General features: G+C 37.1%; 1 protein-coding gene across 1 annotated transcript; it reads right to left on the bottom strand.

The window, feature by feature from the left end:
- Positions 1 to 1,289: 1,289 nt before the first annotated feature.
- On the bottom strand, positions 1,290 to 15,493 carry ENAM (enamelin). Its single transcript, XM_032632983.1, has 8 exons — positions 15,440 to 15,493; positions 13,564 to 13,632; positions 13,398 to 13,442; positions 12,913 to 12,951; positions 10,689 to 10,961; positions 9,615 to 9,677; positions 8,137 to 8,187; positions 1,290 to 4,610 (listed from the first exon to the last, which is right to left on the bottom strand). The coding sequence occupies exons 1-8, from the start codon at positions 15,491 to 15,493 to the stop codon at positions 1,764 to 1,766; spliced, it is 3,441 nt and encodes a 1,146-aa protein (XP_032488874.1). The 3' UTR covers positions 1,290 to 1,763.
- Positions 15,494 to 19,846: the final 4,353 nt, after the last annotated feature.

Raw genomic sequence — 19,846 nt, 5'->3', positions numbered from 1 at the left:
TGCAAATGTTGTTGAATATGTAAAGCTACAGAGTGTGGTGGCTTGTTCAGCATCCCAGATGGTTTACCCACAGGACAAGCACACTGTGCTATTTTCGTGGGAGCTTCAAAAGCTGTTTTAAAACCAGTCAATAAATATTTATAAGCTGTCTACTATGTGCAAGACACTGCGCCAGGAACTTGAGAAGACTCAAAGGACAAGAATCCTCAGGAAGTTTTCAACATATTTTCTTATTGTCTTCTTGTGAAATCTGTCCTAGGAAATTTTCTCCTAATAAATTCCTAAGAGCTAAAAGGTAACTTTCTAGATAATTCAGAGAATTCTTCCTCTCTAGGAAGGAATATACAGAGAGTAGGCCGAAGTGCCATTATTAAAAACAAAACAAAATACCTAGATGTATTCTAAGCAAGGCAGTATAGAAATATCTACTTTACAAAATAATTTACACTATTTAATCAAGATACAAAGGAAGTGTGTCTGTGAATAATTCTACCAGGGCATGAAGAATAAGTCTATATGTTAGTAGTAGCATACACCGGTAGGATCACTTACACTGGGCTACTAAAGAAATTAACCACTGAGTGTTTCTCTTATTTGATTGGGATAGTGTTACCCCCAATATATTCTCTAGATCTTGCAGATTATGAGTTGGTGATGGGGTATGGCAAGTCCTACTCTTTTTATCTGATGCTCAGTCGAAGAGGGGGAGTTCTTCCGTCTCTACCTTCCTAAGTCTTGTCTCCAGGCTACTAGTTTTGGGTAAATATTCTCTCTTCCCCCATTCTTCTTCTTGAATGTGTTCCTCTGGCTTAGTTGTGTCTACCTGGTAAAGGCCATAAGAAAATTAAAAATAAAAGTAGGTAATAGTGTCTACTATTTCCAAAATACATTCTACAATGATGGTTAGGCTGGGCCAAGAGAAACATTGGGATAGAATTTAGAGGAAATACAAAGAGGGAGTGAGATGGGCAGTCTTAAGATATGCAAATGGTATAGCAGGGAAAAAAGATAAATGGAAGGGAAGAAAGGAGTCAGAGAAAGAGATTGATTGACAAGTGATACATTGGGAGACAGAACAGAAAGGTGAAAAGAGAGGAAGACATATGGAGAAAGTAGATGTAAAGACTAGTGATGGTTAAAGATAGCTTATTATATAAGAAGTGATAGAGAAAGATGGAGAAGGAAAAAATAGAAAGCTAAACAGAATGGTTGAAAGAAAGAAAAGAAGGAAGGAAGATAAAAAAGGAAATGATAAAGGTAAAGAAAGAGGTAGTAGAAGAAAAAATTCCAAAAGAGAATATTAACCAGGAAAAAAAAAACCTGACAAAGACCAACATGAGAAAAAAAAAAAGTACAGTGCATTAGGGTTATATTGATGTATAGATCTCCATACATAAAATGGAAAATTCATCTGCTTTTCTGTCTTGCAAAACCAGACAATTTTGCAAGTATGGAACCTTGAGAGAAAAAGGAAGAATCGGCAAGCAAAGGGAAACTAATCCAGACAAGTGGCTTCTAAGTTTCAAGGCACTGGTGGTCATAGACTTCCTGTTTTTTTTTATTTTTTAAGTGTGTGCTAATTGGTGACAATACTGGATCTAGCAACTCCCAGAGCCCCAACCTCCTATTGCTGGAATGGGGAAAAACTTAAGGATAACCAAGAGGGTGAGATACTTATCAAATCTTGGGGGAAGAATGTCTGGAAACCACTGTAGAATAGCAGGTATTTTCCTTCCCCAAAGAATGCTTGATTGAGATAATTCCTAGGCCTGAAGTAGTAAGCAGTCTTGCACCTGGTCCTGTGGATTGGTCCCTACTTGAAGAGAATCAAATAGAGTGTGTTCATCTCTATTAAGTGGGTCTACATTTATATTCTGAAACTGTGCCCTGGTAGCTAACTCAGCCAATGAGTTAGGAATTTCAGTAGGCGTAATTGGATCCCCATCAAATGAGCCTTGCCTTCCAATGCTAGATGGAGTTCCAGTGCCGGAGGTGTGATACTTTGTTAATTTGGAGGCAAAACATGGTAACTGTAGGATGCTAGATGGTCTCTGCTGCCTTTCACCCTCATTTCCTTGCACTTCACTTGGAATTCCTTCTGGCTTGGGACCTTCATCAGGTGTACCAATAACAAGCTGCTCAGGAGTAAGATCAACAGTTCTTTCATTGAGCTGGTTGCCTTCAAATATTTGTTCCAAAATGTTTCCTTCTCCTCCAAGATCACTTTTGAGGCAAGGTGTATTCTTTGATTGAAGGGAACTGGTTTTGGGAAAGGGCATAATTCCCCTTTGGCCCAACTGATTTATAGAATGTGGTGTGTTCCTCTTCAGAGTGGACATGTCATCTCTGAAAGGACTTGGGTTTTGACTTTCTCCAGGCAGTCTTTTCTCTGAGCTGTTTCTTTGGCCAGCTAGGATGCTTGTCGGGGAGATAGTATGTCTTACATGCTTAGTTTGACTGTCTTCTATATACACAGGGCTGGTGTCTTGGTTCTCCCCTGGTGCAAGACCAAAAGATGGAGTGTAGTCTTGTAGAGCAAGTGGATTGTCCTTGGGCCCTGTGGAGCCACCAGCACAGCAAGGGCCTCTCTGGCTTAGGTGAAATAAATGTGCTCCTTTTTGAACTGCTGGGTAACTTGGAGGAATTAAGTCTGGGAAAACCAAGTGTTCTGTCTCTGGTGAATTTAACCTAGTGATCTGCATGCCATAATTCAAATTCTCACCTTCATGCCATATTGGATTTTTCTGAAGCCCAGCTGGGGAGTCACTGGAATAAGGCTTGTTCTCCTTCTGGTATGGTGAACTAGCAGGGACTTTGTGTAAATTTGTTGGCTGATCCCAGAAATTTCTGTTAAAATATGGCTTTCTTTCTTTCTGCTCTTGGGCTTGAATCCTGTGGTCCCAGGAGTTCCAAGAAGGAAGCATAGTGCTTTCTTCTTGTCCAACGGCATTATTAGCATAATAGCCCCTGCTCTCCACTGGCCGCGGTTCAGTGGGAGCTGTATTATATGATGGGAAATTCTCATCTGGGTTCCAGGGGTAAAATTCACCATAAGGGAAATCCTTCCTGGGTTTTGATGGATTAATATCTAAGGAATAGGGAAGGTATTCCTTTGGTTGATTTGAGGTATATTGCTCGCCTTCATAGTGCCTAACTGTTGGATCTCCTTTAAAGCTTGACTCCGCCACACTCCATCTACTTTGTCCTGGAAAAGATTCATCTCCAGTTGGATCTATTGGGTCTTCTTCATTATAAGGGATTGTCTTTTTTGGGTCTGGAGTATTCATGGGATAGTGTGGATTTTCAGGTTGCCTCATTGTATTGGGAGAATCATCTCTTTCAGCCCATGTATTACTTCTAAGGTATGGTGAGTTTTCCCTGGGGTCATAGGGGATATAGTCAGGGTAGTAAACACGTCCTCCAGAGCCATGGGAAGGATGAGGTAAGTGTTCTTCATGCTTTCCAGGATCTTCCTTAAAAGGTGGAGAGATTTCTTGTTGGTTCCAAGTATTTCTTTCAGCATTAAAATGTTCCCTTGGAGGGGAAGGAAATCCCTCAGGGTACACAGGCTGATATATACTGTGCTTTAATTCTGGCTGATTAATTTCTGATTCATATGGAATTCTTCTTGGCTCCAAAATAATCCCTTTGAGCAAATTCTGGCTTTGGGTTTTTCCATTAGAATTTGGAGCTCTTCTGGAATCTCCTCTCAGGTAATAAGAGTTTTCACGTTGACCAATAGAATTAAAATTTGGGACTAGCATGTTATCCTCAGGGTGAGGCAGTTTATAGTTTGATTTATTAACTCCATAGTCTTGAGAGTTTCTCCAGGGGCCACTTGGATCCCTTGTAGGAATGACTATTCCTTCTTTTTGACTTACTGGCTTCTCTCTTGGATTTTGGATGTTTTCATTGTGGCCAACAGTACCATGTTTGGGACCCAGAGGGGCAACATTGGTTCCCACAGGGTGTTTATTTGGCCCTTCAGGCTTTCTTCTGAAATTTGCTGGATTTCCTACATAATTAGGAGAGTTGCCTCTTGCAGTGGAAGCATAAGCTCTGCGGTATATTGGATATCCTGGACGAACTGCTTGTTTGCCTTCCAAAACAAAGGAGTTCCACCGGGGACCCCTTTGAATTTGTTGATTTCGGTAAAAAGGCCCATTACGTTTGTGCCCCATAGCGGTGCCAGTAGGTCGCCGTTGTCTTCCTGCAGGAAAACTATGGATGTTAGGATTTAGATAATTTTCATGAATATTTGTCTGACTTGGTCCCCGTGGGGTTTGACTTCTTGGAACTCCCTGGCCTGAAACATTTACTGCAGGGCTGTTTTGAGCTGTAGTATTGCTCACAGTGTTAGACCCCTGGACACTGTTTCCTGTTGGGCTGGTGTCATTTCCACCCTGACTCCCTCTGGGATTGGGTGCATTTGACTGGGTAGAATTAGTTTCAGGAACTGTTGAATTAGCTGAAGGATCAGTGGCTGGACTTTCTGTTTTAGGAGGATCTTTTTCTTTTGGTTTTTCAAAATCTTGTTCAAACATCTCTTCTGAATAATAAGGAGGACGGCCCCCAAATCCATGATATCCAAAATATCCAAAGTAAGGATTCTGTAGGGAAGAAGATGGAAATTGACAATTATTCTTTGTTTCCCACCATGGTGCTGCTTGGAATTTTTAAAAGTGATAGTAAAAATCTTATTGGCCACATAATTTTAAAATCACCGTTGGCTACGCTTTCTTTCTTGAAATTTGATTCCTCCTTGGTTTCCATGACCCTTCTTCCTTCTGGTACTCTTACTCTCTGACCATTACTTTTCAGTTTTCTCTTCCTAGGCCTGGATTCTAAATCTAAGTTCTTTTTGTTTTTTTTTTTAGGATTCCATCCTCTATCCACCTTATTCTTTTGTTCTCATTTTGCACACCTGCTTTGATCAATCTATTGCAGTCCAGTTCTTTCAATACAGATACATGCCAGTGACTCCTAAAGCCATAACTCTGGCACATGATTCTCTCCTGAGGTTGAGACAGCAAGACTGCTACACTAAAGAGTTTATGAGTATCTCCAATTGAATGTACCCACACTGGACTCATTTTCCCCAAAACCTTATTCTCTAATATTCTATATCTAAGCAGAATTCACCACTATATACCCAGTTTCCCAAGTTTCCACTCTCTCCTTTATTTCCCCCAGATAATTAATGACCAAATCTTATAAAATCTAAACTTTCATCTTTGTCTCCTCCTCCTTTATCCCCAATACCCCTGAACTATTGCAACAGTTTTCTTACTGGTTACTCTGGATATAATTTTACTTTCCTATAATCCTGCCTGTCCATTGCCATCAGAGTAGTGGAGGTTGGGGGTGGGTATGTGGGAAAGTTCTGTCACTTTCCTCCTTAAATATTAATTAAAGTTGCCCTTACCTTACAGGACAAACTGTAAACCCAGAGCATAACATACAAAGCATGGTGCCAAAGAGTGGGGCTCTAGACAAATATGGGTTAAAATCCCTATTCCACCAGTACTAATAATATGACTCTGGGCTAACCTCAGTTTATTCATTTGTAAAATGGAGATAATAAAATAATATCTACCTCATAGGTTATCATGAAGATCAAGTGAGGTAACATATATAAAGCTCAGTGTCTAGTACTTACTAAGTGCCTGATAATAATATATTAATAAAGATAATAATTACTATTTTAAATAATCATCTGGCCCATAACAATTATATCCAGCCTCATTTCCTCCCCCTTGTAGTTTATGCGGTTGTAAATCACACTACTTGCAGCACTATTCACAATGACCTTAAAAAAGAAGGAAACTCTGCAATATGCACCAACATAGATGAACCTTGAGGACGTTTTGGTAAGTGAAATAAGCCAGTCACAGAAAGATGAATGCTGCATGATTCCATTTTATGAGGTATCTAAAAGAGTCAAATTCATAGAATTAAAGAGTAGAATGGTGATTGCCAGGGGCTAGGGGGAGGGGGAAATGGGGAGTTGCTAATCAACGGGCTTAGCGGTTCAGTTAAGCAAGATGAATAAGATCTGCTGTACAACATTGTACCTATAGGCAACAATATTGTATTGTATACTTCAGAATTTGTTGGGAGGGTAGATCTCATGTTGTGTTCTTACTACAATAAATAATAATTTAAAAACAGCTACTTTTAGTTCTCTGAGTACTCTATGTTTCAGTGCCTTTGCACATGGCTTCTTCAGATTGAACTTTCTCTTTGCCTATACATTTATCCCTCCTGGAGAACTTGATTCATCTTCTGGACTCAGCTTGAATGCTCCCTTCTCTGTCCTGGTTTTCTTAGGCAGAATTAGGCTCTACTCTCAGGTGTCCCCAGCAGTATAGGCTTCTGCTTTAACAATTATCCCACTGAATTTCAGTTGCTTATTTTTCTGGGATTCTTCCACTTGACTTTCCCATGTGAAGTTTTTGAGTGAAAACATGCTTCTCATCTTTGTTTTCCCCAGTACTTAGCACAGTGGGAAGTGCTTAATAAATGTTTGTTTAATGAATGATGCAATCATCATGAGCAGTGTCAGTTAGTATGTTTGTTAGACACACATGTGGCATTTAGGTCATTTAGTTTTTCTTTAAAAAAAATACAATCTAAAGAAAAAGTATTTTTATCCCTACTTGTGGATAGAGATGAAGAGACGGATGCATGAGGATATGTCTCAGACAGCATGCAGCAAATCAGGCAGTGTCCCTGAGAGGTGGAATGCAGATGTTAATACCTATGCAAATTGCCTGTATCATCCTCCTTCACTCTCTCATGAAATGTTTGTAAAAATTTGAAGTGCCCATATTTACAATAACCAGGACATAGAAGCAACCTAAATGTCCAAAAGAATGAAATAATGCCATTTGCAGCAACATGGATGGACCTAGAGATTGTCACACTGAGTGAAGTCAGAGAACGACAAGTATCATGTGATACCGCTTATATGTGGAATGTAAAAAAAAGGGTACAAATGAACTTATCTACAAAACAGAAATAGAGTCACAGATATAGAAAATAAACTTATGGTTACCAGGGGGTAAGGGGGAGGAGGGATAAATCGGAAGACTGGGATTGACATATACACACTACTATATATAAAACAGATTACTAATAAAGACATACTGTATAGCACAGGGAACTCTACTCAATACTCCGTAATGGCCTACATGGGAAAAGAACCTAAAAAAGAGTGGATACGTGCATATATATAACAGATTCACTTTGCTCTACACCTGAAACTAACACAACATTGTAAACCAACTATACCACAATAAAAATTGAAAAAATTGAAGTGCCCATTTCCAGGTTGCATGCACTTATCTGAATAATGATTTGGGATTATTTCACAATGGTATATCTGAAAGCACCTTATGCCATTACTGAATAGGAATTTTCAATGTCATTGTTTTAACAACCCGCCCCTCAGCCCCTCCCCCTAGAACTATCAGGTTTCCACATTTCACTGAGGACATATCACATATTTAGGGAAAAAGAGGAAGTACAATCTAGGGGTGGGGTACTGTGCCACAATCACTACAATGGCTTTTTTTGATGACACATTGCTAGAATATTTAAATAGTGTATCACTGCATTTGGCCCCTCTCCTAGTGTGGTGTACTAAAAAACCCATTGAATAGGATATCAGAACACTTGGATTCTGGGTCCAGTTTATCCTCTAACTCAGTAGGTAAAACTGAATAGTAATTTAGCTTCTCTTGGCTTCAATTTATTTGTACAATGAGGTCATTAGATGGTTACTTAATTTCCTTCTGGGGATAACATTCTGAGATAGATTTACTTCGTTCCTGTTGACTAGTTGTTCCATCACTGTTTAGAGTCCAGCATCAGCCTTGAGCAAAGGTTAGTAAATTAGCCTTCTGAGAGAGAGAGAGAGAGAGGTTGATTTCTATACATGTAGGGGAGAAATGATATATCACATTTATTTTATTTTAGATTACTTGCTTGGTTTGTTTCACTTTTTAAAAATCACAGGTGCTTGAGCTACAGGTTCATGTGTTGGATTTTAACTTTCTTATTAGATAGGGATAAAAAAAAGCAGACTTTCATATTGTAATTCCTAATGAGGATTGTAGCTTTGCTTGTACTTACTCCACCTTCTTCATTGCTGACTGGTGGACGTCCATAACCTGGTGGTACCCTCTGAAAGGTGAAAGACACAATGAACACAGAGAAAACCACTTTCTATGTTGCCATATGATTGTAAAACTCAAGATTTTAAAAAATAGTTCAAGTCAGCGTTAGCACTGTTGGTGGCTTTTAACTTCTGAGTCATTAGCTCTTAAAATCTAGCTATTAATAATTATGACATAACCATCAGTGAATTCTGGTAAATACAAAGCCTTCATCTGGATCCCAGGTTATCTTACAGAAAATACCACATGTGGCTGCATATCCTGGCAGTCCTGCCCCATCACCAATACACACACGTGTGCGTGCACACACACACACACGCACAGAGATTTGAGTGCTATTAGGATCCAAACATCTATATTAGAATATCTAATAATTGAGATTAAATAATGATGTTATTTTTTGAATGTTTACATTTAAGGTGACAAACTGACAATCCTTCCTGGATTATTACTAAAATATTTTTATAGTCAAAACCAAGGTTTATTTTCCTAATCAAACTAGGAGGTTGGGTTTCTGCTCATAGGAGGGTTGAGAAAAGCATAGTGGGAGGGTTTCAAAAAGCAATTCAGCTCCCACAGAAGTTCTACATAGATGAGATTAATAGCTATTTCAGCAAGAGAATCGTGTTCATCTCCTTTTTAAATCTTCACCTGGTACTGCCTTCATTTTCTTTGTTCAGTATTGCCAGTAAAAAGGATGTCACTCTTATAAGGAAAAAGAAATAAGAAATTTTTACTGCTTGAAATGAATTGTTCCTTGGTTATAAGAAGCCTTCTTGGCTATAGAGTTGTAGACAAGAAAAACCAATGCCATAGCTAAATGAAGAGTCATCAAATATTTACTGATGTTGTTTTTGTTAGTTTAACTGCAACTGACCATTAATATTTCTATAGTTCAATTAGTTTATTTTGCGATTCATATCTTAAATGCTTGACATGCAATTTCAACATTACGTTTTATTTTAATGATTTTAACCTTTAAAGGATTCCTATAATTATTTTGCAAAATTCTTTACAATGAAATATCTTTGTCTAGAAATAATAAGACATTATGGAAGGATCTTAGCCTAATCATGGTTTTCAAACTCCATTTTGTCCCAGTTTCCCCATTACATTAAATGAGGATAATCTTTGTGTTTTCTCATCTCTTGGGTGAGGAATAGTACTGAAGGAGCACAAGCTTTAGAAATTAATTCATTATCTAAGTTAGTAGTAGTGTTGGATGATTTAGTCTATGTTCATTTCAACAATTTGAGTAAAAAATCCAATTAAAAATTCTTTTTTTCCTACATGATTACTGATGTGATGATTTTGTTTCATATTCTCTACTGATTGGCATATGGCATTCCATTTAAAATGTATGAACTCAAATTAGTTTGAGATACAGCATGCTAATACTATTTTTCAGTTCTAGTTTAAAGGAAAAGAACTCACATGTGGAACATGCCACGGTAGCGGTTGATAGGGAAATAGCCCATTGCTAAATGGTGGGAATGCCTAGAAAGAAGAAAAGAATCAGAGTGATGTGGAAATGAGAAGAGTAAATGAAAAATGAAACAAACTTATTAAAGACAATTATTTAGAACTTGGAAGTCTACATTTTCCTTTGCATTAAACTGAATTTTTTAAGGGCAGAGATGATAATAATAATAACAATTAGTATTATTGAGCACTTACGTTCTAGGTAATGTGCTGAGAATTTTATACTAGTAAGCTCATTTAATCCTCACATAACTGTAGAAGATATGTGCTATTATTATTTTCATTTCACTTAAGATTCTGAGGTTCAGAGAAATTGAGTCGCTTGCCCCAAATCTCAGAGCTGGTAAATGATTGAAGCCAGGATTCAAAGCCAGGAGTGTCTTTTCATTCAAATTTGTATTCTCTACAGCTATAGTAGGTCTGATAATGAAGGCTAATTGACTCAAGACAACATTTTAGAAGCTCCATGATGGATGAGATCTTGAGAAATCATCTGCCCGTCTTCTTGTTTTAAGTCAGGACTACATTTATGCTATCCTGAAGTCCTGGAAGCAGTGTTAACTTTCAGAGCAATGTTTTAGACAGTCGAAGCATAGATCTGGAAGGGACTTAGAGAACATTCCATTTACTCATGATGAACCTGGAGCCTAGAAAGGCAAAGTGACTTGCTCAAGATCATACAACTAATAAGGGCCGGGGTAGAATTTGAATCTCTGTCCCCTGACTTTTCTGTTGGTGCTCATGTTTATACCCTGTTGCCTCTGTATTTTAAAAGGAGCTTCTCAACAGCATTTGGGTAATTTTCCATTAAATGAAGGCTAGAATAGACTTGCCAGGCAGTTTTGGGTAGGTGGTGACAGCATCACCTTGGAAGAAAGTGTCCAAACTAATGATTCTGTTTTGTACATAGCGGTATCCGTGTTGAGGAGCATTGGAGGAAGTGTGTTTGTGGGGGTGGCATGGCCCTCCGAAGCCCTCTGAGGCCATTTATGACTCTGGTTTGGAATTTTGCTGGGCAAGCCTCACCTGAGGTGTCTGGGTTTCCTCTTGGGGCTGAGTTGGGGTGAGTGATGGCTGCTTTAAAGGATGCTCTGGTAGGGGCTGTTTTAGTTGAGGCTGGTTGGGTTTCTGGGTCTCTGGGGCTTGATCAGTCTTGCTCTGGTGTTTGGGTGCTGAGGGAGATGAAGGTTTCTGTGGGCGCTTGTTGGGTGGTGGCTGAGGCCACATGGGCATCTGGTACGGTAGGAAGAGCTGAGGGAGCTGCATACCATTTCCATACAAGGGACCCAGGTGTGCCATCTGCAAGGGTAGTAAATAACAGTAAATTCACATGAGTGCTGGTACTCCAGCTCTCCTCACCCTCTCTGTCAGTCTCTAAAACTCAGTCCAGGATCTTAAAAAGCCTATGAAGCTTAAGTCAACAATGGAAGCTTCAAGCTCTTTAGCTAGCATTTTATTTTATTTATTTATTTATTATTTTTATTATTTATTTTTTTGCGGTACGCGGGCCTCTCACTGTCGTGGCCTCTCCCGTCGCGGAGCACAGGCTCCGGACACGCAGGCTCAGCGGCCATGGCTCACGGGCCCAGCCGCTCCGCGGCATGTGGGATCTTCCCGGACCGGGGCACGAACCCGTGTCCCCTGCATCGGCAGGCAGACTCTCAACCACTGCGCCACCAGGGAAGCCCTAGCATTTTTTTTTAAAATGCTCTCTTATACTTTTTATTTTTGTTATTTTTTAAAATTGGAATGTAGTTGCTTTACAATGTTGTGTTAGTTTCCACTGTACAACGAAGTGAATCAGCAATATGTATACATATATGCCCTCCCTCTTGGACCTCCCTCTCACCTGCCTAGCTAGCATTTCTTTACATGTTTTCTTACAGAAATGAATTTCAGTCTTTCATAAAACCAAGGAAACAAAGCAAAAGGCAGAATTAGGTGAGAAATTTCAGTTAAAGAATTCAGCTTATAATTTTCTAACTCTGAAGCCCTGACTCAGGTAAGAAGTATACAAGTCAAGTTACAGAGGAGTTGATATCAAGTTCACAATTCCTGTGACTTGTTATATGCTGGATGAAGAGGAGAAAGAGCAAAAAGAAGACGAAGTGAGAGTGTTAAAAAAAAAAGAAAGTGAAAGAGTAAAAATTTTATGTGTGTAAATATCCTTATATGGGGCCTGTGCTTCTCGATTACAGGTGAATCCTCATTAATTCCGTTTTCATTATGAAAATCTCCACAATTACAAGGTTGGCAGGGAAGCAAAAGCAGTTATAATCTGAAAATGCTAATGTATGAATTGACCTCTTACAACAGTAGTTCCCATTCAAACATTCCCTCTCTGACTTAACACCAGTCTCTGTCTCCAGGCTTCATTAATCCGTCTCTCACTGTCTATGGATGATACACACACAATACCGTGCAAATGCCATGTGGATTGATGGAAGGTGAAATTGCAACTCTTGCATTAAGATGTAGGATTTCATGACAGTTAAGTTGGTAAAAATTTCAAATCACTGGCAAAGTTGCTAAAACTGAGAATGAGAGTTTGAAAAGTTGGGCCTATCAAAAGATAAAGATGAGAAAATTGACAATGGTGATGATTTTAGGTGAGAGGCTTTAAAAGAGAATGACTTGAATGAAAAAGATTAAGGGAAAATTGATGAAGTCCTTGATTTTTCCCCTAAATGGGTCTCATGATCATGTTACCAAAGTCAAAAGTAACATATAGTATTATTGTACTATCATACAATTTTTTCAGAAAAATTATGCCAGAAGATTCAACTGATAATACATTCATTATTAGTTAGTTCTAAGAATTAGCACATAGTGGGAAGTATAAGCTAAATTTTAAAAATTAGACAAAAACTTATTTCATAATTTTAGTGTTATCTTTCAAGATAATCCAAATAAAACTTTATCCTCCTCCCAGTATTTACTTATGCTATTTTTTGTTCTCATTATTTGTAAATATATCTTGTATAGTCTTTTCCCAGAACAAATTTCTCTCAGATATAAAGAAGCAGTGTAATTAATAAATGCTTTTTTCTACATGAAAGTACAATATTAATGAATAAGAAGAAAATTTGGTGTAAGGGGATAGGTGAAACAATTTATTTTCCTTGAAACTCTTATAATGGTTAATTAAAACATGTGAATAATGATTGGTGTCTTTATTAGCTAAGACAAACCTTATAACTATCTGTATATAAACAAGAAATCATTAGAAATAATATAAAGCGGAACTTACAGGTGGGGAGTTCATAAAGTTGAAGTGACCATAGCGCATCTGTGACAAAAGGAATCCATTTATGTGGCACAAAGTGAAAATTTTTTATTCAATAAAATCACAAGAAGCAAGTTTCTGATTTTTAGATATAACAGTCATAATGTCTTTTACTAGTTATACATGAATTTAAAATAAGTAATGAAATTTAAAAACCTTCTATGGCACTATGATTTGAGAGTTTAAGAGGTAGAGTCTCTTTACCTCTTTCATAAGAAATTTTATATATCAGAAAGTTTTCCATTATTCTCCTTTTTATTTTTTATTTTTTGGTGGCACCTGCAGCTTGAGGAATCTCAGTTCCCTGACTAGGGACTGAATCTGGGCCTGGCATTGAAAGCCCAGAATCCTAACCACTAGGCAACCAGGGAACTCCCTAATATTCTTTTTAAATGAACTCTCAGGACAGGGCTCTGGAAAATGTCTCTCCTGAGACTAAACATACATACCTCCTCACTTTTACTGCTAAATCCAGGCATTCGGGGCATTTGCATCTGGAAGTGAGAGAATATTTGTGACAAATTCAGAACATCAATTGAAATAAGCCCAGGAATTTCCCCCAAACTATGCAACAATAGAACATAAAGAAAAGTCCTAATTTTTTTTAATACTCACTGGCATAGCTATGGAATAACAAAGCAGACCTAGAAAAACCAGGAGAATCTTCCTTTTTCCACTTGGTACCTGGGATACAAAACTGGATTTTAGTTTTGAACTGTGAAATAATTCTGCTGGGGGCACTTGGTGCTTATCCAGGCACTAGCCCACCTGCCTGTCAAGGAGAACACTGATATACACAGTGAAAGGGACTTCTGCTGCCATGTTTATTTTACATTAAGAAACTATTAGATGGTTATTACCTGGTACTGTTCTAAGCTGCCAAAAGGGTCAGTTAAAAAGGAAAGATAAAAGTAAGAGGGAGAGAGACAGAGACAGAGAGACAGAGAAAACATTGATGCTTGAAAAGATGGCTCATAGCACTGGAATGTGAAAATTAGAAATTAGGAGTTTATCTTGAAAAATATGAATATTGGTGATTTTGAATTTCTAGTTGCTAGGCTGGTTTAGAAAGTCATAGTAGTGTCTATATTCACTGTTCAGGATAATCTCAGTCCCAGTGACGGGACAATCCAAAATCAGTACTTTGAGCTACTTTCTAAGGTGCTATAGACTACATTCCATTATAAAATGTCTTGTTATATACACTGGAATGTTTTAGAATCTGTGCTTTTCTTCTTTCCGCTATTGTTGTTTCTATTATTATTGTTATTATTTAATCTTTTTACAAATCACTTCTGCTCAAAGTCTGGTAAAAGAAATGGGAAAAAATAAGAAAAACTATAAATTTATCTCTTTGTTAGACACTTTGATTAAACATAGAGGAAAAGATAGAAACTATAGACAAATATGAAGTTCAGAGATTGTTTTCATGGATTTTATTTATCCCACTCTAGTTAATTATGCAAGGCTTATATAATTAATACTTGTATTTACATCTTTGAATAAGGTTTCTTCTAAAGCATTTACTTGGGTAACCCCTTAAGAAAACTCTTCCACTTGCATATACAATAGACAAAAATAAAGGTTTTAATCAGAACGATATATTTTCACAGTTTATCAGATGCAAGACAATTCCTAGCATAGTAACCAGGATATAGACACCAGTATTTGCTCATTCCTTTTGTTTCTTTCATTTCCTGGGCATGAAATGCACCTAGTAGTGATTTGAGCCAATGCTCACCCTTCTACTTGCTTTCCACAGAAGCAATATAACTAGAGGACACTTCATCATTTTCTTAAACTGTAGGTTTAAACAGTTACCTTTTATATATCAGAGAAATTGGAAGAGTGTAATTAAACAAAGGAAGCAGTAATATGTAAATGTCTTTCTTACCAATTAAAGATTTTCAGAATCATAGCATTGTAGAGAATTAAAAACAACTGAAACTAGTGTGCTTAGTATAGGCTACAACAGCACAAGGAAGTTAATAAAGAGAATACTGGTGAATGCTTTCCTTAATCTATTTTCTAAGATTATGGCTTGAGATTTTGGGGGAAGCTTTGTATGTTTAATTTCTATCTTGCTTAATCATCCTTCTAATTTCTATAGTAGCAGTCACTGAGATTCTTGATAATGCTAAACACTCATATAGGAAGATGTGGTCTTTTGTTTTGCAAATATAAAATGTCACTCTTTTTCTCTTTTATAAAATTAATATATTATGTTGGATGACTTTAAGATTCCTTCCATCTCTAAAAATTCATGATTGTATAAAAGTCTATGCTTAGCTCTTTTTTTAAATTATAATGATTGTTATGGAATACAATGACTATGTAAGTTCTTAGTTCTAACATTCCATCTGTGGTCTCAGATGCTCTTTATTCTTCTGACATATTTAAATAGTGTTTTATCCTCTCAAGTGTACTTCTGACAATATTTAGTTCGCTATGTGATCTCTTTGTATTAGGAAAAATAAATGAAAATACTCACCAGGTTATCTAGCTTAGGAGATGAAGCTTCATGCCTGCACTGCAGCAGCAACATTTTTTCACCAAAATTTTCATAAGCCTTTAAGAAAAGTATAGATTTTGCATGAGAAGAAACTCAAATATAGAAATGAAACAAATAAATGAAGAAACTAAGAGCAAAACTTCAGCTCTACCTTTATTAGAGAGTTTTCAAACTCTCTTCAAGCTTAATCTTCTGTTGCTTTAAGAGTAAGGTGAAAGCTAAATCAGAGAGAAAATGACCCAGGCACTGTATTCTGAGATACTTTTAGTGCAATGTTGACAAAACTTGAATGCTCAATGGGGACGTGTACAAAAGCCCAGTGTTAAATGAGATCTAATTAGTTTGGAAGAAAGCTTATAAGAAAAATAAATACACCAACTAAACGAAGAAGTTTAAAGTTTTATCAAAAGATTACTGTGCAAAAATTGATGATCAACAAACATCAAAGAATGCAATCAGGAAGTCAACCAACATCTATGAATTAAGTTCATTATTTGGAACTATGTTAATTATGTTGAAAATCTCTAATACTCACCCAATGCCACTTAGAAACTCCAACATATAAAAAAAACTTTTACTTGAACTTTGCTAGCCTGTCTTTGAAATATATTCTTAATGGTCTACAGTGGAAATGACTACAAGTTGCTAAAGCCAGGGAGATCTCAAGAAGCTAGACACATTTATTTCTTAATGATAAAACAAAAATTCTTCATGAAGATGTCATTTTCTGTACCAAAAAGTCTTAAAATAAAAAGACTCCTCCTTTTCAGAAAGCTTGGGTCACATTTAAGCACTGTTGTAGACCTGCACAACCAATCAGCTTTGAGAAAAATGGTTTTGCCATCACAAGAGTTTAAAACACATCCAATGTAAAATTTATAATATGTTATTATAGGAGCTGTCAAATCAAGCCTCTTATTATGTATAATAACAGTCGAGGAAAATGAGCTTACAGCAGTAAGATTTAGAAGATGCTTTCCTTGATGAATTTGGGGTTTTTTAAGTATAGAAACATTGTTTATGCAAAGATATTTAGGGAACAAAGGTGAATGAATATTAACCATATGCTATTGTCATAAAGCATTGACCATGATCAAAAGGCAGGCCAAAATATGTATTTAGTTTAATACGTTTAGTTAGTATATATTTAATATATAATTAAAATTAACTGGAATGTTATGTCAACATTCAACTCAGTGACTTGATTTGATTCATATTACATAAGGATACCAGGCCATAGAGCTCTTTTTGAAGTCAGTATAGGTTAGTTACTGGGGATTCAGAGTTGTAGAAGAGAAAGGCAAAATGACAAATGAACTCTCAGCTATTCATGATAATACAACCTCATGAAAATCGGAGTTGAGAAATTCGCTGAAGGAATTATGTTATGGATGTGTTTAGAAATCTGACTTCCCATAATAAAGACTTCACTGCTAAATAAATAAATAGGACAATTATACTTTTCATTGACGAGAGCAAGCTTTGTTATCTTTGCTGAACTTAGATTCTCCTGTTCCCTATGGCTCCATTTATAGTGGTGATATTTGCTTATTTTAGTGTTGGCATTTAAATAGCAAGAATTTTTGAATTTGATGCCAAAAGATGGTTCCTACTCTGTGTGACTGTGCACATCAGTTCACCTAGGGGTTGTATAAGGTGCTGTTCTTCCAAGGCATGAGAGGTGCCATGTCATTCCTCTTGGGCCAAATAACACTGCATTTTTTAGCCCTCAAACTCCCTGAATTTAGTACCACAAAGAATAAAATTGCACCGGAATAGATGACTTTAAATTGATATCTAAATATCTTTTAAGTCTGTATGTGTCCAAGAAAGTGTGCAAAGTTATATCTGCTCCAAGCGTCTGACTGTCTTTATCTGACTTTGTAGAAACTGAGTAGGAATTACAATATTGTGTGTATGCTGAGATTTGTTTGTAAGTGGTAGGACACTGAGGGAACAGTGTATTCACGAAGATGAAATGGGAATCGTGATGCTGGATGACCCTCGTTTCTGCCTGTACCCTTCACATAGAGGCTAGAGTTTTATCAGCCTTAGCCATATAGGTTCTTGGGAGTTGCTACTAAACCTCACTTGATCGCTTCTCTGTTTACCCTTGTTCCCTCTGCCTTAAGGCTGGTTAGTGGTCATGAAATAATCCATGTTTTAAAAACCCATCTAAGGGACTTCCCTGGTGGTCCAGTGGGTAAGACTCCACACTCTCAATGCAGGGCGCCTGGGTTCGATCCCTGGTTGGGGAACTAGATCCTGCATGCATGCCGCACCTAAGAGTTTGCATGCCGCAACTAAAGATCCTGCATGCTGCAACGAAGATCCCGTGTGCTGCAACTAAGACCCTGCACAGCCAAAATGAATAAATAAATATTAAAAAAAAAAACCAGCTAAGCTATTGGATGGGTGAACTCTTAGTAGTGGTGGATCAGATTGAGAAAACAACCAAGCATCTTTTTTTTCTTTAAAAACACTAAAGAATTGCTTAACTCCATAGAATATTCTGAAATTAGTCCTTTGTGACTTTTCCTCCTTTACTCCAATTATCTTTACTTATTTTATAAATACTTTTTCCCTCCAAACGATTACAACTGTTTTTGAATATGTTTATTATTTGGCTTTTTAAATTTTTAGAATTTATCTCTCTCTCTCTTTTTCTGTTTCCCTCTTCGTCCATAAAACAAGACTTCTTATTCGGTCTGTGTAAACCCATGCCACTGTATGTAAGAATTTGTGTGTGGATGCAATTTTTTTCCCCTGAAGGAGAACCTATATCCTTGAAGGGTCTGTGACCTCCACACTCTCCTAAGATCCTCTCGTTGCCCTAGATTTTAAGCCATTGGGAGCAGAAAAATCTTCTGATTTCTATGGTGGAAAGAGACTGAGATTTGGAGTTGCCAGACCTGAGTTTAAACCTTCCACAAATTAACCAACTGTTTAATTTCCTGTTCAGTAAAATGGGGGTAATAAATTTCTTCTAGGAAGTAATTTAAATAATGTGTGTAAAGTGCCTGACACCTGGCAGGCACTGAATGATGATCAGTGTATGACTGATCAATACATTAAGGTACTTTTGTGGTTCCACATTATACTTCATAATTAAGGACCTACGAGCAATAAAGGCAGTAATGATTCTCAGAGCAAATAGATCTTCTAAGCATGACTGTCATGCTGAAGTTCTGTGGATTATTATTAGTAGAACCCTTCCACACTGCAGATTGCTGAACTTAGGGTACTTGAAATAAAGTAGTGTTTTAGGAATCCACTATTGGTGGCCAAATAGTATCCAAGCATCCACAATCTTGATTTCTCTCTGGAACTATTCCTATAGCATATCTTCCGGCCCTAAATGTGAAACACCTTCTTTCATAAGGAAGACAACGTGTAGTTTAATCTTTCACAGGTTAAATGGTTAATAATGTTTATTCCACAGACATTTCCCGAGCAGCCTCTTCATGCAAATCCCCAGCTGAGGTGCCCACCCATCCTGCATAAGCTGTTGGGATAGGAAAATTTCTGAGTCAGAACTCAGTAGTGGGTTTGAATTCTGGTATCTATGACTTAATTGTTTTAAAACCTTAGTCAAGTGACTTAAAGTCTTTAAGCCTCAGTTTCTTTGTAAAGTGGGGGATAATAATAGTATTTCCTTCATTAGTTTGTTGAGAATTTAATAATTTATTTAAAGTTCTTAGTACATAGCTTAAATAAATGCCACAAATAGATATATAAATGTTACCTGTGATTATGATTAGAGCTTGCTCAATAGCTGCTTTGTTACTGACCACTGAAACATTTCTTAAAGATTTTTAAGGCTGTTTCACCTCTTTGTGCTTATTGATGAAAAAAAGAACAAAAAGACAGAAAGCAAACAAAGAAACCTCCAAGGAGCAAACAAACATCTTCATAAATAGAATATAGAAAAAAAAACTGGATCATAAAGTTTATCAGATTTATTCAGTTTAAGTCTAGCTTTTGATCTACAAATACAAAAGTTACTCTGTGATGCCAGTGAGTTACTGCTGGCAGGTGGTTATTTATTTGGGCCACCCTCAGAGGTAGTGTTTATATGTACTGAAGATCAGCTTAAAAATGACTCAGAATCTAAGAAGATTACTTTGTTCTCCATCTTCTCTCTTCAGTCTGAGAAGATGTAACCCAATAGTTAAGAACCCAGGCCTTGAGTTTCAAAATACTGAGTAATGTATACTTAGAATAGTGCCTGACTCATAGTAGGTGTTTCATGTGACTTAAGCATTTTTCTACTTCTTATACTTCGTGGAAGCTGGTTGTAATGTCATATCATCATGGAAATAATATCTTTTATATATTGACCATTTATTATATGCATTGGATGCTGCTGTAAGCAATTTTCATGGT

This window comes from Phocoena sinus, chromosome 5 (assembly GCF_008692025.1).
Source record: "Phocoena sinus isolate mPhoSin1 chromosome 5, mPhoSin1.pri, whole genome shotgun sequence".
In the NCBI taxonomy this organism is placed as follows: Eukaryota; Metazoa; Chordata; class Mammalia; order Artiodactyla; family Phocoenidae; genus Phocoena; species Phocoena sinus.
This window is presented reverse-complemented; position numbering and strand designations above follow the sequence as displayed.